Source organism: Danaus plexippus, chromosome 2 (genome assembly GCF_018135715.1).
Source record: "Danaus plexippus chromosome 2, MEX_DaPlex, whole genome shotgun sequence".
NCBI lineage: Eukaryota > Metazoa > Arthropoda > Insecta > Lepidoptera > Nymphalidae > Danaus > Danaus plexippus.
Window position 1 is genome coordinate 9,298,421 of NC_083537.1, and position 24,784 is coordinate 9,323,204.

Consider the following 24,784-nt stretch of genomic DNA (forward strand, 5'->3'; position numbering starts at 1 on the left):
CAAAAAGCGACCAAGACACGCCGTCAACAGCCAGTTTATAATAAAACAGATACCTCTTTGCTGAATGACAGTACATCTGTAAATTAAAAAAAAATCATTGTTCTCAGATAAGTTATTTTTCATATTAGTTGTAAAGTGTGTTGTTAAGATACAAAAGGTGCGAATGAAGCCATAGCATTAAATACAGATACAAAAGCCATAATGGCAGACACTTCAAAGAAAAGCATATTTAAGGATACCACTTCAGTTCACATGAACGTAGATGTTGAGAATCAACAGCGTGAGCAAGAAGAGGTAAATTCAATGTTCTCAGTATGGTGTTTGGCACGGAAATGTATTAAAAATGGTATTTAAGTATGCAGCTATTCGAATTTTCATCCAACCCGGAGAATAGGACTAGTAATCATAATGAGAAAATTGTTTAATATTGCTCTATAAATATATAACATACTTTTAAGTAATCATAAAATGTTGCAGGACGAGTATGGCTTTTATTATTCCATTGATTGTTTCAACAAGTGCCTGTTCTCCCTTCATGACAACGTTATGTGGAATGCCATACTGTGCTTCCTGGCCGTGGCGGCCATAGTCGTAGTGTCCATCGAGTTTAAAAGCACTCTTTCAGAGTTGTTTGAAGTTGTGTATAATGTTTTCTACGCCGTACATGTCCTAAGTCTAGCCTACAACTCCCTGGCCAATCTGCATACATCTGACTTAGGTCTATGCACAGCCAGTTAGTACTTGTATTTTAATTTAAATTTTAACCTTTAGTTACATTTAAACTGATGGAGTTTAATGTGCTTTATAATATTTTCAGTTTCTTTTCTCGTCGATGTCATGACATTTTCTCCTTACTTTCTGAGAGTTGAGAACTTGTTTTTGTTTAAGCTTGTTTGCTATTACGTGAGATTACATCGTCCGCTTAGGTTCCTATGTGAGTAAAGTACTAAAATTTTTTGCTGTTATAATATTTCGTGTAAGTAAGTAAATGTCTCCCGTCACCAGGGGCTTTGAGTGATTATAATCTCAAAGGCAGCATAGTAGCGACCACACTCAAGTACACTTATTTTTTTATGATATTGAGAGTCTCTTGGGTTCTTATTTGGCTACATTTTGATACGGTAAGTCAATTATATATTTTTACTTTTAATTATGAAATGTTATATCTGATTTATTCTTGATCAAACGGTTAAAACAAAGGCTTTTAAATCTTTTGACTGGTAATCCCACCAACATTTTTAAGACTCCCTGGAATAGAAGTAAATTAACGCTTTTAATTTGTACTCTATCTTCACAAATTAGGTTCAGTTCAAAATATAAATAAATGATTTCTTTAAATAACGCTATCTTTTTATCAGTTGGAAAGCGATAATAGTATTCAACTCGGTAAAACAAGGTACCACATACCAACAAAACATGAACCGAAGTTGACAAGCCAGATGCCCAGTCGTTTCCTCAGTACTTACTATATAATAAATAAGATGTTTATACCGATTGGGTAAGAAATTGTGTAACTATTTAGTATTTAAAAAATAATATGCATTTATAAATTAATTCTTTTTACTTAAAATAAAGTTTTTTTTTGTATCAGTCCATCCATACCGCCGCGGAACGATCTGGAACGCATTGCTTTCCTGTCAGTGATGATAGTAGGGTGTCTCATGGTGACGGGGGCTGCGGTCGCGTCCCTGTCCCTCGTCATCAGCATCTACATGAGGCCCGAGGAGAAGTTCCGCAGCAGATACAGGCTCATCATGAAGGAAATGGTTAATATATAAATAAAGATTTAGAATGATCTAGAAAACATTATTTAAATTGAAGTTTTGCTGGCGTAAATGTTTTGTATGCTGCAAGTCTAAGTGATATCTTTCAGTGGTCATAAGTTATAAATGAAAGTTTTAATTTAATCGATGATTATTTTGAGGAATTATTTAATTGCAGCAAGAGCCCACTATCCCTCCAAACTTACGAGAGAAGGTTGAGACCTTTTACAAAATGTACTGGCACAAGCAGAAGGCTGTTTCGACCGCAGAGCTGATGCCGATTTTTCCGCCCTCGTTGTCTTCCACTATTTACACCGATATATATTTCAAGGCGACGCAAAAGGTATAATAAGGTTCAAAATAAGCAATGTTCCCAGTCTTATGTCACTCCATCTGTTCATAACCTGCTCCGTTTGTACAATCTAAATATTTTTTCAATATTTTCTCCAATTTCCACTAGTTGTTCATAGTACAATACATGTCCACAGTGCCGCATTCTCCGAGATCTTTCCTATCAGTTCCTTTCGGAGCTGGCGAAGTTGACGGAGACGATACACTATATCCCCGGAGATCAGATCATAAGACGGAATAACAGAAAATCTTCGATTATTTATATTACTTATGGAGACATAGAAGTAGGTTCATCTTATAAATTTTGTAAGTTAAGATAAATAAATAGACACGTGTACTACTAATGGCTAAATTTTTAAAAACACCGCCACTACTCTAGAATGTTTTTTTTTTTATTGGTAAAGCCTTTTTTTAAAACTATGCCATTAAGAGCATCGCACTCAACCAAAAACGAGGTCCAATAAAAATGGTGTTAGAGACAGTATATAGAACATGAAAAGCAAGATCACAATACTGTAAACTCAGATCATATAAAACTCGCTGCGTCTACACTTAAGTTTTGTAAAAAAATGTACTTAATGTGTGGCAGTAGGTGAATGTGAATATTACATAACACCTATGTTGAGCTACAAACAAAATCGTGGTCAGCGGATTGTATTCGAGATGTCGTGATATATCAGCTGCTGACGGCGGAGGACGACACCACGGCCCTGCTGCGTATGATCCGCGGCACGGCTGTGTCCTCGTGCGCGGGCGTGCCGGCGTGTTGCGGACGCGCGCACGTGCAGATACGTGCAGCTACGTTCTGCACGGCGCACGTGCTGGACGCCGCGCAGATTTGGAGGGCCGTTCATAAGTACGGACGGAGGAGCGGACAAGGAAACAAGATATTGAATGCGTTTAATGTTAGTCCGTAATCCTGAATTAATACGTAAGATGTGATTTAACTTAGTTTTTAGCATATTTGAAAAGCATGGCGACCTTTTGCTTTGAATGTGGGAAGCATTGTTCTCACTGTAATTATAATCTAAAGTATTTAGATCCCACTATGACTTGTTATCGCTGAGGCTATTGGAATCGATATCTTAAGTCTTATTTAGAGAGTTTACTTTTTTAATTACCATCTATAGCTGCCTATGTTTTTAGGAACATTTTGAAAAAGTTAAGAGACATTACAATATGCGAGATCGAGGAGAAGTAAAGTAAGTTCAGGACGATTTAGTAGCGGGCAAGTTTAATCGTTATTTTGATATAGGGGAACAAATGTTTTCAGACACAAAAGTAGTATTTTACACTTCAAACGGAACCTCATGGATTTGAAGGAGTCGAGGGACGCGGCCGGTAACCTGCTACTGGCCGAAACTGATGTTATGATAGAAATAGCTGGTTGTTACGTGATGAGGAACGTGAGTATATGGGAACTTGTCTCATAGACGCGGATGTGTAAAGGGATAAAGCATTTTTTTTCTAGACATCCATTTACAATAGTCATTGAATCTATAGAAAAGATTTTTCCTGTGTCTCAAATCATTTAATAATTATTTTTTATTGATCTGCACATCAACTACTGAGATTTTCTTATGGTATAGACTATAGTGCTAAATTGCTCACACTGTGTCTAAGCTTGAATTGTTTTTAATGTGAACAATATGTATTTTGTATATATACTCCGTTAGCGAGCTGACGCGTCTCTGACAGACGAGGCCGACGCCATTTGTCTCCGGCCCACGTTCCCCTGCATCCTCCAGCCTCGCTCGTCCCTCCAAGTGGCCTGGAACGTGTTCGTTACGACCGTCATCATCACTGTCTGCATCGTCAGTGTTACCATCATATAAACCGCTCACGTCTATGCCAGGGATATATAACCTTTTTGTCGTCGATCACATTAATAACTATAGCAAAGAATATAAATCTGAAATAATATAGAAGAGAAATTAAATTCAAAATTAGTTTGATAGTTTAAAAAAAAATCTGATAAAAATTGGTGATTATATAGTTGATAACAAAAACTCGCCAGTATTGCTGTACGTCTCAACTCGGTATGTCATGCCAATAATGTCTGTAATTATTGACTGTATACTAAGATCTAAGGAAATTATTAAAACTGAATGAATGAATAGCTTACAAGTACTTTTCTTCTGAGCAATATTTTTCCGTAAAACTTGTTTTATTTCCAGACTCATCCGTATTTCTTAGTTTACAAAAAAACTGTTCCGACCGAGTTCAGATTTTATGATTACGTGGTGACCTTCATCTACATCCTGGACCTGGTGGTGCACCTGTCCACTGGCGCCAATGTCGAAGATGGTGATTTATATTTATTTTTGTTTCTGTTTACGAATTACAACGAAAAAAGGCTTAATTATTTTAAGTTCTATCGCTTCAACAAAATATGCAGGAGAGAGCCACGTTTTAACCAGAAAAATGGTAACTGTGAAATGTAAAAAATGTATGTATGTATAGGATTAACGTAAAGAAACTTATAAAGTGTAATTTTTTCAAAATCTAGGTGTTCCGATAACTCTAGCGCAGACATCTTCTCAACAAGCGCAGAGCAAGTTGTTCGTTCTGGATGTCATCGCGACTCTGCCGCTTTTGGAGTTTATTGGTGATGGACACTTCGCTGGTCTCAACAAGCTACTGAGATTACCGAAGGTGCGTAAATATTCTTAGGTCCTACACGAGGGAAATGAAACGACGTTAAAAGTAGTGTGTTAACAATAAGAACCTGTGTACAATTTGAGATTATAGGTGCATGTTTTCTGCACCGCAATAAAACTTTTAAATGATTTAATATATTTCGTGATAAGCTTGACGTTAATCATTCGAGGCGTTATATTTATGTCTAGGTGTTTCGTGTGCTGAAAATTGTAGAGGAAGAATGTGTGTATCATAGCAACATTGTGAGATTCTGTTCCTACGCGTTGTTGTTGCTATCTGCCTGTTACCTCCTAGCGGCTCTTCAGCAAGGATTTATGTGCTTCCAGTAGGTTCTTGTGTACGACCTTCTTAAATGATTCGTTTAGATAATATTCTTCGTTTTTAAAGTGAGATAACATTTTAGATTCGGATATTGTTTAGTGACGAATTTCACTCACAGTCCGTACTGGGAGAAACAACCACTTGATACTGAAACTGTTCCTCACCGGTTGACGTTCGGCCTCTATTGGGCCATATCTGTGATAACTTTCACTGGTACGAGGAGTTCAAAATATTTAATGTTCGTATGAAGAGATAAACAGATTTTGGCATTAATCTGATTAAAATTAATTTTTTCTAGCACATATGGAGACCTGGGGAATCGATGACTGGAGACACGTACTTTATACACTTATAGTGTTAGAAATCTGTGTCATTTTATACATATTTATAGAAGCTGTCTACTCCGCTACAATAATGGTCACCTCTGATTTGAGGTGAGTAAAAAATTTACTCATTCAGAAAAGCAATATGAGAACAGCAACAATAAAATATGGAGGACATATATTTAACATTTTAGAGAGGATTACGACGCATCCATAGAAAGTGTCACAAAGTTCCTTCTGAGAAAAGATATCGACCCAGTCTTAAGACAACGATTCGTCGATTACTTGCAGCTTTGTTGGTTCACGGACAAGGTATGCAAGATAAATTCAAAATCTATATTGATTTTTAATCAAAACACTATTATAATTTATAATGTAAATTTATTGGGAAGGCGTATTCAATTACTAACAATGAGAGTTCAATATTCTACGATCTTCCACCGCACGTGTACCAAGACATAGTGTCAAGACAGAGGAGCAAGTATGTACTGAGTTTACCGTTTATGAAGGTAACTAAAGACACTGATTTTGTTGAATAAATCCGTGAACTGGAGATGTGCGACTGTAACATTGTATTTGTAGTGGCTTCATAAAGAAGACTTGAAGACGATATCTTCTAAAGCGAGGTTGTTCTGTACAGCCCCTAACGAAATATTACTGAATACAGGGGACATGTGTAACGAAATATATGTCATCACGAGAGGGATATGCGAGGTATGATATAGTAAACATCTCTCACAGAATTATAACTTCATTATGGAGTTAGCATAATACATTTTTATTTATAATTTTAAAACACAATTTACAATTTACACATTCGTTATGATACAGATCTTGAATCCAGATACTAAAGGAGTTGTTGGAGAACTCGGTGCGAAATGTCACTTCGGAGTACTTGAATGTCTATTAAGTGCGAACACATTTGAACATAGTATACATCATTAAACAGGAATCGATTCATGTAGTTAGGATATACTGCATCATGCGAAGCGTAATTTATATATTTTTTTTCTTAGGAATACCAGCATTTTACACAGTTCGTGCTGTGACTAATGTGGAAATGTTTAAAATATCACGGAAACATTTGATCAACGCGATAGATGTGCCGCAAATAAGAGATGCTATCGACTTCTCAAAGGAGCGACCGGTCAATATAATTTGATATATGACTGTTCACAAAAAAAATCCATACTAATATTATAAATGCGAAAGTAACTCTGTCTGTCTGTCTACCTGACTGTTACTCAATCACGCCTAAACTACTGAAACAATTTGGACGAAATTTGGTATGGATATATTTTGATACCCGAGAAAGGACATAGGCTACTTTTTACCCCGGGGAAATGACGCATTCCCATGGGAAAAATTACTTTTCTGGCCAAGGAAGGAAAAACAAAAAAACATCGTATATAAAAATGTATTGCAGTAACCTATCTTCTTCTTAAAATATATTAACCTAACCTATGACAATCACATTTAGTATGGCCTCATCCCATCTCATCACAATTCAAACATACGTACAAAAAAGTACAGCTCAGGTTTTTTCATACTACTATAAAAAAAAACTATCCAATGCGGACGAAGTCACGGGTAAAAGCTATATATATCTAATTCTGAAATTTACACGGACGAGGTCGCGGGCAAAAACTAGTATGTTATACATATTGAGATTTTTCACGAAAAAAGTCTTGATGTTCGTGATAATGTACATAAAAAACATTGTTTTAGCTGTCCATGATAACTGTATCATATCTTTAGGAATACCATCGTCTTCAAATACGTCGCGCGCCCTTCACGTCTTATCGACCTCCAGATTCTCCACCAAATATGGAAAGATTCCGTTTGCCAAGGAAATACGAGAGAGACTACGCGTTCCTACATCCATTCGATAGATTGGGATTGCTTTCATTTCTTAGGTACAAATTCTCAAAGGATTTTTTCCATGGGAAAGTAAAAAGTTCCTGAAGCTAGCATGTAAAACTAAAACCTTTACCATGCTTACTAGTTCACAAACTTGTACCAAATGTCGCAGGTACATTTTTCCTCGTTTCACTCTCCGTCCTGATGGTCGTTACTTGGTTCGTTACGAGTGGATCCGAGCGGCCTCGGCACTACTATCCGCTCTAGTGTTTCCTCCATACACCTACCTTGTGCTACAGTTTCCTTGGCTTTACTTAGTCGCTTTGCTTCTTGATTTGTCTGCATATTTTGATATGTAAGTGACATTATTGAAATGTTTCTCTTGAATTGTATTCTCACAGTAAGCCACTATAAACGTTTGTTAAGCACTGAATAACAAAAAAAACTTATCAATAAATTCCTTTCCAGTTTGCAGAGAATGCTCGTTGGTTATTATAACGACGAGGGCATACTGATATACCACCCGTCCAGCACCGCTGCGCACTATGTTAAGGGAGCGTTTTTCATTGATCTCTTTGGGTGCTTGCCTTTAGAAAGACTTGAATCTTCCTGGAAGCAGTCCTACCGTAAGTGCTTTTAACGGGCTTGTCTACCACGTCCTATGAATGTTTTTAAAAACTTTAACTTACCTAATTTTAGAGAACAGATACCGCGAAACTCCCACTAAGCAGTTCCTGATGCTTAACCGTCTGCTGCAGCTTTACCGCATGCCGGCTGCGCAGCTCGGCCTCGCCTCCTTCATACGAAGAGATATACTCTTAGTGTTCGTACAATTTTTGACGATTAAGGTTTAGTAAGTAAGATTTAGTAAGACTCAGACCTTAATTACAATGATATCTGAGCGCTGGGTTTTCTGTGTTACTCATGGTATATATTATTGATCGGTCTATCATATATCAATCCGTCGTGGCGCCTTTCTTTACATCTGTTAGTTTTTAACGTTGCGGATAGAATAGTCCAAAAATAGTTATCATCGTGGAGACATAATTTTTATAGGAACGTGGCTTTAACGAATTCCGTTGTTAAAAAAAACCAAAGCGAGAAATTAAATAGCCTGTTTTTTGCAAATTATTAATTTGAGACTTTACATTTTCTCACTTTGTACAGTATATGAAAAGATACCTATTACTGCTTCTTACGTTTTCCACTCCATAAAGTGAAATCAGACAGTTGACTGGTTACAAACGGTCGAAGTGCAATCTTTATATCCCCCAATTTGTAACTATTTACTCAATATAAAATGTAATGAAGGAACGAAGATTGTGTCATAGACCAATAATTGTTAATGATTTTTCTAACAGAATTAAATCCCTTCCGTTATTCCTTGCTCTGCTGAACGTGCTCACCAGCTTCTTTGTATACTCCTCCGTGAATATTTACTACACAGTGGAGACGAACGAGTGGTTCATAATTCCTTTGCCCGATCCAGGGGGTTCGTGGTTACACTTATTTAAAACAGCATGTAAATCTCGTTTCTCACTGATCTCAAAGAAATCGCTCGTGTATGATAATTATTTTTAATGATACATATTTTTTTAAGACCGATTTAATGTAACTGAATCACCATGGAACTTGCACCTGGGTTCGTACTTCTGGGTGGTGTACGAAACCACCACCACGGGCTACGGCAACTTTAAACCTACCAACTTTAATTTGATTAGAGTTCTCATCGCTGGGATGATGATCGGTATATCGCGAATGTACATAAACATAGCCAGTTATAGCTAGATATATATACTTAATTCGTTTCGTAGGAGCACTTATAACGACGTATTTCTCTGTGAGAATCATAAGCATAAGGGCGAACGTTAATAAAGCACTTGCGGCCTTTCAAGAGGATATGATTGACATATCCGCTTTCATGAGAAGAGAGAAACTGGATTCGAATCTACAAAAGTAATTTTCTTTAGTTTATAAATACTCAAATCGTATTAATGCGCCAAATATTTCATTGCAACTAAAAAAAGTGATTTCTACATACTACAGACAAGTTCTGGCGCACTATCAATACAATTGGGAGCGCATGGGCGGTATCGACTATCGCAACGTCCTCAAGATGTGTCAACAGATCACATTAAGAACCGACACCATTCTCCAGATCTACGGACAGACGTTTACAATGGTCTTATAACGTAACAGTAATGTTAGTTTCGTTGATAGAATAACAGATGTTATGCGAAATGATCACCTTACAGTGTCCTATTTTAAATAAATGTGACGTGTCCCTGCTACGTCTTATTGGTCGCGCTGTCAGAACTACATACTTTTTAAATAACACAACAATCATTGAAAAGGAGGACGTCATTTCCGATATTTTCTTCGTCGACCTCGGCTCTGTAGACCTTGAAGAACAGAAGGCTGAAACGAGCGTTACACTGGAAAAGGGCAGGTCAGTAAATGTTTATTTACTGATTTTTTTATTAATTCTTCTAACTACTAATACTTCCTTACCATAAAGTTTATATTATTCGTACATACGAAATCTAAGTTAAGTGTGTGAAACACAAATCGAACTCAATCTTTTCAGCTAATATCTTTGTTCCCATTAGCGGTACAAGTTGAGTATAAGACGCGAATACTTGTAACTGAATATGGTTTGCAAAATAGCTCTTTTATAAAATAAACATGAGGCGCTGGGATTACGTTTCTCTGCTTGTTGATACTAGTCGCAATGAAATGTTCTTGTTCCTGGCAGCATGTTCGGTAACTTGACATCGCGAAATACGTACCGGTGCCCGGACATCGTGAGGTCTCATGAGGACGTCCGTCTGCTGCAAATTAACGCGCAGACCTTCTTCAGCATCATCGCCGATTTTCCGACTGTTCACGACCAGCTGCAAATGTATCGACCGAATAATGAGGTGCTGTATACAATATATATTTTTGTATATGTATTTATTTTACTGAAAAAAATATGTGTCCACAAATTTTACGCCGACGGTTGATCTATAATAGTTTAATAGACTTTTAATGAAATTTATTTTTTAAACTTGACGGCTTTACATATGCTGTGTATGTTTTGTTAGAAGAAACATTCTATTTCACGTCAAGCACTGTGAGCCTTAAATATTTTTAATAATTCTTTAAAGAGTTAACTAGAATGTACATTGTTTGAGAAATAACGCTGGAAAAAATCGTCCTTGTAAACCTACAGGTCGCTACCAAGGTCGTAACTTCAATGTTTAACTCATTGAACTTGTAGCTAGTAGACTCGTTTCCTTGTTGCTATCCCAAAGACAATCACCAATAATTTCATGAATGGAAGAAATAGATTCAATCTCAAACAAAAACTATATAAAATTATTTCTGTATATATTTGTCTTTAATAACATTTATATCTTTACCAAGTATACTTATTAAATTAAATATAAACCATGGAAAGATTACAAAAGTGTATAAAAAATGAGAAGACCCTGTAATGATATTTGGATTTGTCATTGACAGTCTTTGGTGCTTGTGGGCAGCCATTAAAACCTTTTAGCCTCTTCAACATAAATTACACATTAAATGTGATGCTATTACTAATGGCGTTTAAAGAATGAGAAGTCGTGGTGGCCTGAAGGTTTAAGGCCCGCCTCTCATACGTGAGGGCGCGGGTCCGAAATCTGGCAAGTACCAATGTGAGCTTATCCGACTCATATTTACTTTCTAAGAGTATTTAGACACTACTGACTGCAACAGGCTACAGCAGGCCATGGAGTCTAAATAGCCCCAAAAAAGTGCTGGTGCGGAAGGAAAGGGGAAACCACTGCAACTACCTCCTCCCATGAAAGTCATCATGTATACGGCTCACTTATACGTGACGACCACGACGAGTCTGCAAAGACTCTTTCGCCGATGACGATGATTATAGAATGAATCTCTTTGTTCAATAGAGTTATATTGTCGGCGTTGAAACTATCATACCGAGAACGAAGGCTAATTTAAGTCTGGCTTCCTCCGTGCCGACCAACCAAAGAAGATACTTCAGGTTCCTACACATCCGACAATCTATAGCCAGGATGTACCTCATCGTGATCTCATTAGCCTGCATCTACGCTGACATTTACAACGCAGGCTTCCAAGACAACAGACCCTTGCTGATAATGTCGCTGTACTTGTTAGACTTCTGTTTCATGTGGAAGTTCGTCTTACAGTACTTCATACCGCAAATGACCGACGTTGATGATGGGGCGCTGGGGACCTACATGAAAGTACGACTTCTGTGAGTACTTATAAAACCTTATCATTTGTCGAAAATTATTTAGGAACTGTAAGTGTATTTGAACAATTAAGACACGCATTAAGTTCCTCATAATCATGTTGTAGATCGTTTCAGAATTTCCTTTAGTTTTGGAAAAATCCGTATAAATAATATGTTTTAATGAATTCTTGAGAAATGTTTGAATATATCTTTATAATTTTGCTTTATTTGTTAACAATGTATTTCACTTTAAAACCCAAGTTATTGAGATTGTGAGTGAAATTTGAATGTGAACTTAGTCAAGGCTACTGCATTCATACGAAAATACATTCATATATAAAAATAATAGTATTGTGTTGAAATAATTTGCGCCCTACTAAGATTCTTAAACAAAAACAAATGCATTAAATCTTTCGATAACATAAAATAGTGAGTCACAAATGTAGTTCTGGTAGAAAGACTTGTAGTAAACGATACTGCCTATAAAATAACTTCCATATAATAGTCGACGTATTTTCAGTTATTTCAAACAAGAATTCAAATATGATTTAATATCGTTCCTGCCAATAGAAATCCTGTGTTTGTTTTGCAAAAACAATCGCGGGATGGTCTTTTCTTGGCTGCGTTTGAACAGATTATTTCGGATCGTAAGTGCTTGTTATTTCTGTTTCCTGTTATCTTATATTAATGTTCTGAATGTATTGCGTGTGTCCGACGTTTTTAATGTCGTTGAATCGTTATATTTATGATGCAGATTTTATTAGTGCTAATGTCGAGTGAATTGTCTTTTTAGGTAACTCTTTATAAATGTCTGAACCATCACCACGAGCGTATTTCCGCTAACCTGACCCTGGCCACGGCCGGCAGCGTCCTGATCTGGTTCACAATCTTCATACACGGCTCGGTCAGTCTTTGGTTCTTCATCGGAACCCTCGAAGAAAACGCCACTGAGAAATCATCATGGAGTTACGGCGGTTAGCGTAATGTTTCTATGGAGATATGATATAATGATAGAAATACAAATATTTCAATCTTTTTGTAATGGTTCAGACGACGGTGTGTCCTGGTGTAACAACAACTACATCTGCTCTCTTTATTTTATATTGACAACCTTCACTCAAACCGGGGTTGGAGACATACTGCCGAAGAAACAGTCCGAGGTATATATAACATACACAAAGTAATTTTTCCCGAAACTTTCGACGATAAAACGTATTTTGTTTATGTGCCAATGTATGTAATGTGGAGTGCTACTGTTCATGAGTTAATCTGCTACAACTTCTTATGTTTTAATAGAAGTTAATGAGATAATAGTTTGTAAGACATGCAAGTGACATTTCTCATTCGATTAAAGAAAGAAAGAAGCAAACTTATTTATTTTACAATTTCATAATTCTTATTGAAACCGAAAACACAGTCACAAACATAGCATGCACTAAATTTACATACATATGTAGTTCACATCAGAAATTTTTGAAAACCATTTTCGATAAATGGAATCGTTATTGCCAGGTGCTCTTTGTGTCGGGATTTCAAATCATTTCGACCATGATGTGCATGGTGTACGTCGGGGAGCTCTCTAATATTATCCAGTACAATTCGTACAGATCCTTTAACTTTTACGCCAACTACTTACAGCTGCAGGTATGTCATTTATATAACATCTTTTAAATCATTGACGTGTTGATAACGACGCACAGGAAAAAGTATCCAACGCTGTGTATGTGTTTCGTCTCCTGTCAAATCTTCAAACACACGCTATTCGATTATGCAATGAAATTGAAGTGTTTATACAAATCTTTTATGAATCACTTGTTTTGATTATAATACAGAGTTTAACAGCTTTCATATCCCGATATCCGCTTTATGACTGCTCATGAATATTAATAGTCTCAGGTTTATTTTGAAGAGGATATTTTGTTTAAAGTTTCAAATTTAGTAAGTTAATTTAGTAATATTATAAATAATATATAAATAGATCAAAGATAAATATAAACTAATCACAAATTGGCACACTCTTTATAATTATCCGTATCTCTTAATGTTTAAGATATAGCTGTGTGACGTCATCTTTATGTAAACATTTTAATTTGGAATAGATTAAATAAGAATTATGGAAGTCGGTTAACAAAAATAAATATAATATGAATAGGTAGGGTATATAAAAGAATTGAGAGAATAACCTTCTCATTTTTAATCGGTTAAAAGGAGTTAATTTCCTTGTTTTTAATATTTTAAAACAATTGTTTTTTACGACAAAAGTTAGCTTTACTATGCTGATAATAGTGTGCGTGGGTGACTTGAAGTATCGACGAAAATAAATGGATGAGAAGTAAGTTCCATCATGGTGACATGTAGTTTGGAAAGGGAATATTTTCTATCTAAATATTTACTATATATATCATCAATGCATCAGAATTGACGACAATACCTAGACCAAACAATATTGTAAAACATAAATTAGTATTAAAACTCTAATATAATAACAGGGAAAAAAACGCGACGCACAATCACAATATAAGTTACTTAACTTTAAAAAGAATTATCATCATTGAAGGTTTACTAAACGCCGAAGTGAAATATGATATCAAAATTTATTATTCCCGTTTTATTCGATATTTTATTGGCCCAGAGAAACAACAGAGGGCGTATTCATAATTTTATATGAAGCTTATAACAATGTCTATAGAACCTGATTACAGTTTTAAAATACAATCAACGTCGTTTGCGCTGTCTTCGATAAACAAGCAAGGTGGTATTAGATGCGGAGTAGAGCGGAAATGTATGCACATGTTGCGAAAATTCAAGAGCTGCTTGCAAAACTTAGGATTGTTTTGAAAATATATCAAAAAAATTAATTGTTTTACATACTAAGATCTAAGACTTTCGCGAGTTTTATTCGTTTAAATGAAACTAATATTTTTCGGATATACTATCTCGTCTGCCCGTGATCAAGGTTGCTGAAAAGTAACCGAAACGTCGGGAGTAAGTAGTTTTTTACAAAAATAAAGCACGCGTAGTATATACGAAAAATATTAGTTTCATTTATATAAATTGTTTTATTTTAGACAAGACAGACCAGGAATATTTATGAAATTAAATCTGTAGAACTGTGTTATGTTTGTAGGAGTTTCTTAAAAACAATCGCGTATCGAAGAATCTGGTGACAATAGTCAACAAGTACTGCCTTCACCTGTGGCGCGAGTCACGCGGCCTGCAGATCCCGTGCTTGCTAAGGACAGCTCCCGACTGTCTCAAGCTGCAAGTGATGGGTGCTGCCTATTTAAAACACTTGACGGAGGTTAATTTTTCCATTTAATTTAGTTTTTTTTACGTCAGTATTGTTTTATATCACTCTTTATTAATGATTTGAATTTACAGAAGGATATATTTAAAGCTTGCGAACCCGCTTTCCTACGTCAACTCGTCGGTTTTCTGCAATTGTATAGTTACACCGAAGGTATGACACCTAACAATTTAAGCTAAAAGCGACTCTAATGGGAAAAGAGTTATATTTTTATGGTATTCTAGACATGTACGTTGTAAAGGAAGACGAAATAACAAATTCCATGTACTTCGTTCATTTGGGAAAGGTGCTAGAAACATCAAAAAATTCCAATATTGTAAAATCTTATCACCCTGGAGAATGTTTCGGAGAGGTATTCATATAAAATGTAAAATAATACATTTTCATATAGATCTTTACATATATTATTCACCTCAGTTGCAGGGTCTGGAGCAGGACTTACCTTACACTAAATCATATAAAACAGTTATGAAATCACAAATTCTAAGTCTACATCTCAATGATTTAAAATATTTACTGGCACATTTCCCTCTAAGTAAAAATACGATTTACAAGTCAGATGAATCCGACGCTCCTCCGACCGACCGAGGCGATGACCGCAGTGACGGGAGCTTCAAAGTCAAACCCCAAACGAGTTACGACAAATCTCCTAAAACTGATACCCCGCCAATTATACATTCTGATATTGGTCAAGGAAAGGAAATGACAGAAGCAGACTTCGAAGAGCTCGACACCGAGTGGCACACAAATACACGGATCCGCTCCTTAGACGAAGGCAACGTAACCGATCTGGAAGTTGAAAAAGATACAGTTCCATATGAAGAAACAAAAGGAGAGGGAAGCGCAGAAGACGTGACCAGACAAGAAGAAAAGACATATCGAGATGATTTCAAAAGCGTTGAAGATTACATTGAATCAAAACACGGTTCGTACATTATGATCCCAAAAGAAAATTATAAAACAGCCTCAGCTGGTACCTCCGGCTTGAAGAGGAGGAAGACTCACGTGTGGTATCAAGAGAAGGAAGCCGCTTCACCCTCGACAGAAACACGTGAACTCAAGCCGATCAGAGATCAGAGTATTGATGAACGAAATTCCAAAACCTTCGACAGCGACTCGCCATTCAACATCAAAGAATCGACATCGTCTCAAGAAAGCATCGACAAATTTAAAAATCAGAAGAGACGTAATGAACAATGACCTCTTATTTATTTACTAATACTCTCTTGTACCTAATAAATAAATGATTAATACTATAACAGGAATCTCTAAATTCTATTACTGTTACGAAGTTACGACTAAATAACTGATGATTCAACTTCAGAACGGCCATTAATAATGGTAAGGAGAACAATTATACAGTGACTAATTGTTTTGGAACAAGCTACGTGAAAGTATTATATCACTGTGACCTGTGTTCATTGAGGACTGGCCTCCTCCATACTAGAGATGTGAATTACTTATTGGAAAGGCGCCAAACAAATCTATTTCGGCTTACCGTTAACTACCATTCCATCTGAACACAGTTCAGTTTTATTCAGGCTATTTTTGCTCTTGATTTCTATAAAGCTTTATATATTTCATTATATATCAAAGTGATGCCCGCGTGGAATGTACTTGAAGACTTCCATGTATTTTTATAGCTTCTTATTTATTGCGGACATTCATCTTTCGTTATTTGGGTAACGTGCAATTAATCTAATCTGAAAGGCTCTTTCATTTAAACAATAATCAATGGGGGATATTGAAAAACAAAAAGAAAATCTCCAATAAAAACAAGTTTATTACAAATTTCCCTTAGTTCATAACGATAACATTCAAGGATGAGTTGCACACAATAACCTACGTACGGCTGTCATGTTGACGAGAAATGGTTGTCTTTAAACTTTTTTAATTACATTTGGAATGCCCGGCACTGACTTAGTTGGTTTATTCCACGACGCCCTAAATATTTGTATTTGCATTGAGCTTACACCGGATAATCCGAAGGTTTTTATAAATGCTTGGGTGTATAACGACATTTCTTAAAATAGCTTAAATACTAAAATTACGGTTTCTATAATTATTTAATTTTATAGCGTTTTTCTTTCCGCCATTTTGTTAAATGTCATTGGTCTCATTTGTTGTATTGTTTTGAGAACATCTGAAAAAGAAATAATAGTGTTATTAACGCCGACATCATTTATATAATAAAATAAACGTATAGAGAATTATATGTTGTATTGAAAACGTTTTGGTGAAATTATTAATTTCACCAACACACTGATGTCACTGTTTATTTTTAAAGTCACATTGAAATAACATATCAAAGTTACGCCTGAATATAAACATCTTTGAAATTTGTGAAATAAAATATCAAATAAAAAGGAAAGCTCCAGATGTCACTGAGAATTCCGTTTATAAATATCTGCAACTATTTGCGTGGACGGACCACAAAATTGTTGAAATATGACGCCTTCACAAAAATATAGAACTCCTACGTCAACAGCAAATTGTTTATGACGAACAAGTGCTTTTTTCATAAAATTGAAACAAAAATATCTCGAAATAAAATTGTGCAACTGGAAGATAACCTTATGAAGGGTGCGTCTTTTAACAATCAATTATACCTATAATTTAAAATGTCTGTCAGAATTAGTCAAGTGGTGAATTTGAAGACAAAAATATTTTGTTTCCCAGCTCCTCTCAAGACGGACACTCGTCAATTTGTGGGGAAAATGTGTGACGGATGATTGATGGCGGAGAAAAATGTTTTTAGTATTATTTGAATTTGGCCGCGACATTAACGAACTTCAAGCTGTGGAATACTTCAACGAACCAGTCCAAGTCGCTTTGAACTTCATTATTTGTTTATTTTTACTTCACCGGAGACGAGACAAAGGTCAGGAACGAGAAACTACAAAGGATATTATAATTATAGCAGCGTAGTGACTTTAAAGAGATGACCCATTAGCAGAATCGTATTCCTGATCAATGACATTGGTTAATAGTGGTTATGTTCAGTAGTCGAGACAAAAACATGAAAACTGAACTCGATCAATTATTTGATCTAGAAAAAGTTCTAAGAAGCAAAGATTTTTCTCGTTTCTCTTTAATTAAAAACACGACTCTATCCTTTCACTTTAAAATAGTGAGTGTTTTGTAATTTATTGAAACAATAAGCTCGTGAAAAATTATTTTAAAATTATACAGATATCGTTTAAGTTTGTAATGCAATTCAGCGGGTAATTTTAGACATGTGCTTTGAGAAACAACCGTGATCATTTATAGTTGCAGAGATTCGGTCTTATATTCAGTGTCATCTTCAACGACATAGTCGAAGTAAGATGGAACTGATAAATTTTGGAATGACTTTAAAAACACGGCGTTGGTAAACTTTAGTTATAAGCAGATACGGCGTGTGAAAACTGAAATTGTTGAACTGTTAATTTTTAAACGTAATTCTGAATTTAAATTAAAAACGGAATGTTAATATAAAGATGACATCAGTAAATGCCTTAATGCAAGTAGATAAAAATGTTTTGGTTAAAAAAATATATAAATCAGATATCTGGAAAGTTGAGCAGGCTTCTTATGATTACAAAATTACCTACTGGTATAATGGCCTTAAATTATGTACTTGATATTTCTTAAGTATTGTTTTTTTTTTAATTTGAACATCTTTAGGGAAATATGCTACAAACAAATTTATATGACCATCATACCGAGTAGCTGACGAGACGTTCGCTGATAAATGGTCAACGAAGCGTTTGGGATGAATACGAATGACTGTGAAGAATGGGGACACTTAAATTTATTTGACACATGTAGAAATATCAATCATCGGATGTATTAAAGTTTCATTAGTCAAAGGGTTTATCGAAGCCTAGGTTAGTGGTTATTATGGAAAAAGTATTATGGGACCTTGATGGTAATGTAGCACCTCAGAACATTCCGGAGTAGAGCAGCCAGAGGCTGGCGAGGAGCAGCACCAGGATGAGATAGGTGGCGATGAGACTAGTGGTCTCGTGGTTCGGCATCTCGGACACGCTCACTGGACAAGCGGCTCCAGAAAACTGGCGACAAGAAACTGTCCCGAGCGCTACCACGCCCCTATCTCACGCCAAATACGAATTTATAAATATATACGTAATTATAGAGCTGTCGCGACATGGAAGGAGAATGATAACAAGCACAACAAACGAAACGGACACGCCCTGGAGACGGGTTCAGTGACGAACTTGGAACACGAGTTTAGATGGAGAACACCCACCTTAAAAGGGTTACAGATTAATATTATAGTAACATTCTCATATACAGGGACAGTTTGGACCCAATGTAAGAAAGTTAAGCTTTTTAACAACAGGATTCTTATCCTGCACTGACGGCCGGGGCACCACTCACTTATATGGCACTAAAAGACCGCGGAGTACAGCAGCCAGAGGAAGAAGAGGAGGATGACGAGGATCATGTAGGTCGCCGCGAGGTTGACCGTCTCCGCGTTGATCGGCATGGTGGCGGCCTGAGGACTGACCGAGGGATCCTAGCCGGCTACCAGCGACGTGCTCACCAGGGCCGCACTCGGTGCAAGGATGTTAAACGACTTCGATGATTTATTAGTGACTGAGTTATTGATTAGTTTTTATTCAACAAGAGATCTTTTAAAATGCTTAGATACTAAAATTCATAATGTATAAAAATTTTGCACATATGAACTGTTTTTAAAGCATCTTGAAGGAACGTTGATTAATTCGATCTTAGTTATTCTTTCAACATTTTCTTTGATTTTGTTTGCATCGCCTCATCATTTCTAACATCAAAGACAACAAAATCGTCCGCCTACATAAAATATAATGCAGTCTTAAATTCGCTTCTCACGTAAATGACAACTATATAAAAATGGTACTAGTTTTTCTCGTGTAAGCATGAAGTAGAATGCTTTTTACTTGCTAAATAAAAAAAAAACGTAGAATGAAAGCATTATCTTACCTACATTTAGAAAGCTGAGTAGAGAAGCCACAATGATACAAGCAATGTGAGCAGTATCATGTAGGTGGCCACCAGGTTGGTACCTTCAGAGCTGGAGATCATGGTTGCTGGTAATATCTGCTGGTTGGGACCCGTCTATGACCTGCGGCGATCGCGTTTCTAACACAACTAAACAAATGACAAGGAACTATTTAGAATTTTTTTACTATTTGAAAAGAAATTTAAGACATATATTTTGAGCTTTTGGCATCGAGATTAATTGCATGTCATGGTGCCATCTGTGGGAACGTCTCAATTTATATTCGTTGTTTTTCAGAGTATTTGTCGTCGACGAGTCAATGCCTTCCGTTTGTTTGGTTTACATTTTAAAATGTATTATTATTCCCACAAAAGAAAAGATTTCAGAACTTTCTTTCAGTTTTTATGTGGAAAAAATCAAAATCGAAGCAAAGACATTAATATAATATGAACAATTGCATTTTTCCCTTTCTATGTTTATAATCCCTCTGTTTTATAAAATAACCGGATTGGTCAAATCAAATAGAATCTCTCTTTATAATTACCGTTACAATTCTTATTACGTGACATATTTTTTATATATTACTTACTACATCAAAAGAAAATTCTCCAGCACTTGTAATTAACACCTGACTCCGCCCCTGTGATTTCATTTCTGGAGAATGATAATCTCGTTATATCCGCCGTACGCGCTGGAGCTTTGAAACAATGAGTACATCCAGATGTAACTGTTATCAATAAACAGAACAATCTATTTCCAACGTCTTCGCGGATCACGTTCAGACGCAACCTTTTCTTTGACCTGTAAAGTTTTATAAAGAGCTTGTAATAATCTCGTTTTATATTAATGATCGATATATTTTTTATCGATCTTTAAAATAAATGCGATAAAATTAATTTGTTGCGTTGATATTTTAAGTGCTTTAGTTAAACTAAGATTAGATTTATGACTTTCGAGTCATGAATAATCAATAATGATACAATGCTATTTGTGAAATCAAAATTAAAAAATATCTGTAATGGAGCGATTCAGCCGATGTTTACCTTTTCTTTTACCTCGCACTGTTCGCGCGCCAATGTTACAACGTACGCTATTATTTAGATTCCCAATAATCTATCGCGAAGCTTAACATGAATATGATTTATTTATTATTTACGATTATATTCGAACACTGTACAGTTACATTATTATATATTATCTCTTATGTAGTAAATTTTATTTCAAATCCTGTCGTTAAACGAGATCAAAGTGGGTTCTATAAAATTATTTTACGATTCATAAAGAATAAAATGTGATGTATATTCGATAGTCTAAAATTCTTATACTTATTAATCTACTATCATCAATAATTTTTTGACATCTAGAAAGCCTAGCTTCGGACCATGTCTTTGTCCGCGTGTACCAACATATACACGTCCGATGATTGTTACATGTACCAGCAGTTATTTTTATTCCTTTTTTTTCTGTTTGTTTATTGAAAATGAAACTATATGAGTAATATTAGATATTTATTTAAACCAAAGTTAGCGAAATGAGAAAGTTTAACAACTGAATCATCTAACCTTATCCAATGAAACACTCCAAGAGGGGGGTGGGTTCGACTTTCACTGCCTTAATAACTTTACAAAGTTTTAGGATTTCAAATGTATGTGATAGAAAGAGATATTCGACCGAATTTTCTTTGGAATCGAATCTATTTCAATATAAGTATTTGTAATTTCAATCATACATCATAACGAGACTCAAATACCGAGTAGCTCTAGGAGATATACCTATAGTTTGAAGGGTTCTTTGCTGAGGTCGAGATTACTTGATTGAGTTCTAATAAGTAATAACCACTATGAACAATTTCAGAAAATCATTGATCAAAATTACTTCAAATCTAACTATCGTAAGACCGCACTGAAAACAAGAGCTCGTCGTAACAACCACTGGCTTGTATAATAAAGCTAATTCTACACTAATGACATCGCATGTAATCCAGCTTAGAATATTATTTATAAGATATTTTGATTTATCAGGTCATAGCTACTAATGCATCAGGCGTAGATGCTATGATACATCACGCACTTGACAACCACAGCCTCGCGAACCGCAGACCATAGCGTAATGTTGCTTTTAAAAATATATTTATTTATTACATTCTCCATGACTACACTTTGGATAAATGATGTCAGTATTATTACAGTGAGGACAGTGACTTGTTCCTACACATGAATTTTAAGAATTAACTATCCATAATGCTATTGTACATAAGCGGATTTTATTACATATATTTAATTTAGATTTCAGTAGTTTAGTTTTTATTTAGTACAGGCTTCCTAACCAAAAAAACCCGGTAACCCAAATATGTCAATCTAGCCATTATTTAGATTTCAGTTCATCAATAAAGCGTAGCTTTCTTCAGATGTCAATACAAATGATCCCAAAATTCCATAATTATAATCTAGCAACCTAAGTATAAAATGATTAAAAGATAATTTAAATAAAATATTCTATTCATAAAATCTGTATTTATGAAGAAAATAATTTATTTAAATCTGAGGCTTACCCTCAATACGCTCTTGCCTTGCAAAAACGTAAAAAAAAATAACAAATACTTTTATTATATTCGTATTCCGTGTGACGTCAAGACAACCGGCCATTAATCGTTCCCAGACCATTGCACTCAGTCCATATTCATTTTATTTTTGAATCTTAAGTACATTATCTGTATTCTGTAGCTCTGGAATTATTCCAATAATACCTCAGGCATTTTTATATTTCAGTCCTGGGTGGACTGACGACGCATATAAGAATAATCTTTATTAAATATTTTGAGACCGGACATTCTATTTTATGGTTATTAGCGTTAAAAAGTAATCATTAATATAAATTACATATATCTGTTAACGTCGGTCGTCACAAACGGTTATCGTCACTTTTAATATTTCATAAAAAAAAAAAAACTAGCCAGCCATCAATAATGAACGGGTAGACGAAAATATTACAGTAAAAGTTATCTTTAAAAATTTTATCTACCGTAAACCTTTGATAAATAATATATTTATATGTCAAAAAGTTTTGACATAATTATCTGAGCTACAATTTGAATCTAACAGCTTTTCCTAAATGAGCGAGATTTGTGAATATTGTTAAAAGGATTTGTTTAATTTCTAGGTAGATCTTTATAGCTATTGCGGAAAGATCAATATAATTTTTCCTGCCTTAATTTTTGTCGATTCGTTTGCATAACTTAGCCTACTGTATACAATCATTTTATATCTTATAAAAAATTATAAACAAGTAAGATAACACGTGTTGTGATGTACTAGATAACGAATAGGTATTTGTATTAATAAAAAAACAGCTGGTTATCGATCTTTGATCAATATTTATTTTTACTTTGTTATATTTAATCGACTTGAGAAATATTTTTCTTTTAAATTTATTTAACAACGACTCTTTTTTTCAAGTTGATTTTAATTCTAAAGCAGTTTTTTATAACCATGTTTTATAAAAACAAACCCTTGTTAAATCGATTAATCGCCCCTTAAATCTCCCGATAATTTAATTTCATGCAAAACATTCTGACCGTTTCTGTGACTTCGAATATTCTAATCTATTACCTATAAACGAGCATATGTTTTCCTAGACTGAAACCTCCTAACTCCTAACTAAATTGAAACCTCCCCTGTTTGTGACAAGACGAAATCTGGATCTCCACGTAGTATTCATACGAAAAAAACGATGAAAGCATTAAGGCTGAATTCAAGAAGTCCTGCCGAAAAAAAAAAGATTTTCTTTGGTGGGAATGTACGATGAAGCTCTTAAGAAAGATTAATAATTAAACAGAGTATGAAGTGGGTATCACTAGACTTTGGTGATTGTTTGTTAGGGTGTTACTTATGAAGAAATGACTAAAAAAATATTTTAGCGAAAAAATTATCAAAATAACGGCATAATTTTATCAAGATACCATTCTTGACAATGTGGTTAAGTCCCTTAATAACATGTCCAGAAGCCTAGAATGGTCCTTTCAGTGAGCCTCGGGGTCATAAAGCTCGATCCATCCAGTCGTCACTAAAACGTTAAAACATTCCGCACTCCATCAAGGCTGAAGGCTGGCCGTTATCTAGTTCTGGACTTAATCTACTGGATATGGTTCATGGTCAATTTTAGAGAGTAAGTTTTGCTCTCAGAGCCATTGTAACTGAAAGTGAAGATTCTTTATATAGATAGACTAGTGCTGGTTTTAATAACTGGTCTCAAGGTATTCAGGTCTATATTGAGCCATTATTTTTAAATTAGCCCTTTTTCTTTGTAAAAATATTTATATCAAGACTATTTTAATTGTTTTAAGTTCAAATGCGTTACATCAAAAAAGACTCGATAACAGAGAGAGATTTTTTCCTTCAATATATAATAATTCTTATTATTATTTTTCTCTTAATGAAGCGATACAAGGTAACTGCTATAAGGTTTTAAGTTAAATTACACAAATACTTCTATGTAAATAACATCTTTCATTTATAGCCCTAAGAGCTGCAAGTTAGGTTCTTTTTAAAGTCCAAATTACAGAACTTACTTCTTCAACTACATTGACGGAATATTGGCAGCATCCGCCACTTTCTAAGCTAAAGTTTACCGCGACCACATTATGTACATATAATCGACTGGCTATTCTGCTAATTACAATACAAAAGTACATATGTAGCTGTGTTATAAGAAATATTAGTCATTCAGTTTTTATTTTTAATGGAGGGACTGAGTCTTCTAGTTTGTTGTTTATTTTATTAAATATTATTAAAATATATTTAGATATTTTTATCTAACATGGTACAAAAAAGCCCATACAACAGGCAAAATTAAAAATAATCCAATGTATGACAAAAATTTTAAGTATTCCTACTTACGGCTATCACATATATACAATGGATTTAGTAACATAATTATTCTCTTTTAAAGTTTTTCAATATTTATTGAAAG

General features: G+C 35.0%; 1 protein-coding gene and 1 long non-coding RNA gene across 2 annotated transcripts; one reads left to right on the plus strand and one right to left on the minus strand.

Moving 5' to 3' along the window:
* Positions 1-111: 111 nt before the first annotated feature.
* LOC116765323 (uncharacterized) lies at positions 112-16,102 on the plus strand. The gene is made up of 41 exons (XM_061523433.1): positions 112-294; positions 478-733; positions 818-934; positions 1,006-1,121; positions 1,359-1,498; positions 1,592-1,766; positions 1,942-2,106; positions 2,252-2,398; positions 2,795-3,019; positions 3,261-3,316; positions 3,388-3,520; positions 3,791-3,928; positions 4,292-4,421; positions 4,624-4,769; positions 4,964-5,100; positions 5,179-5,309; positions 5,395-5,530; positions 5,614-5,731; positions 5,812-5,928; positions 6,002-6,133; positions 6,251-6,329; positions 6,436-6,566; positions 7,178-7,335; positions 7,452-7,634; positions 7,748-7,905; positions 7,979-8,102; positions 8,641-8,801; positions 8,880-9,026; positions 9,094-9,235; positions 9,326-9,461; positions 9,535-9,728; positions 10,035-10,200; positions 11,215-11,543; positions 12,043-12,169; positions 12,316-12,496; positions 12,573-12,682; positions 13,035-13,166; positions 14,650-14,823; positions 14,904-14,982; positions 15,054-15,181; positions 15,247-16,102. The coding sequence occupies exons 1-41, from the start codon at positions 202-204 to the stop codon at positions 16,027-16,029; spliced, it is 6,630 nt and encodes a 2,209-aa protein (XP_061379417.1). The 5' UTR covers positions 112-201; the 3' UTR covers positions 16,030-16,102.
* Positions 16,103-16,596: 494 nt separating this feature from the next.
* Positions 16,597-19,197, minus strand: LOC116765280 (uncharacterized). Its single transcript, XR_004353164.2, has 2 exons — positions 18,733-19,197; positions 16,597-16,972 (listed from the first exon to the last, which is right to left on the minus strand). It is a non-coding gene; the product is annotated as an uncharacterized LOC116765280 (long non-coding RNA).
* Positions 19,198-24,784: the final 5,587 nt, after the last annotated feature.

Coding starts and splice junctions, on each gene's coding strand:
- LOC116765323 (XM_061523433.1), top strand. CDS start 202: ATGGCAGACACTTCAAAGAAAAGCATATTTAAGGATACCACTTCAGTT. Junction 4,422..4,623: donor TGGCGCCAATGTCGAAGATG/GTGATTTATATT, acceptor TTCAAAATCTAG/GTGTTCCGATAACTCTAGCG. Junction 6,567..7,177: donor ACTTCTCAAAGGAGCGACCG/GTCAATATAATT, acceptor TCATATCTTTAG/GAATACCATCGTCTTCAAAT.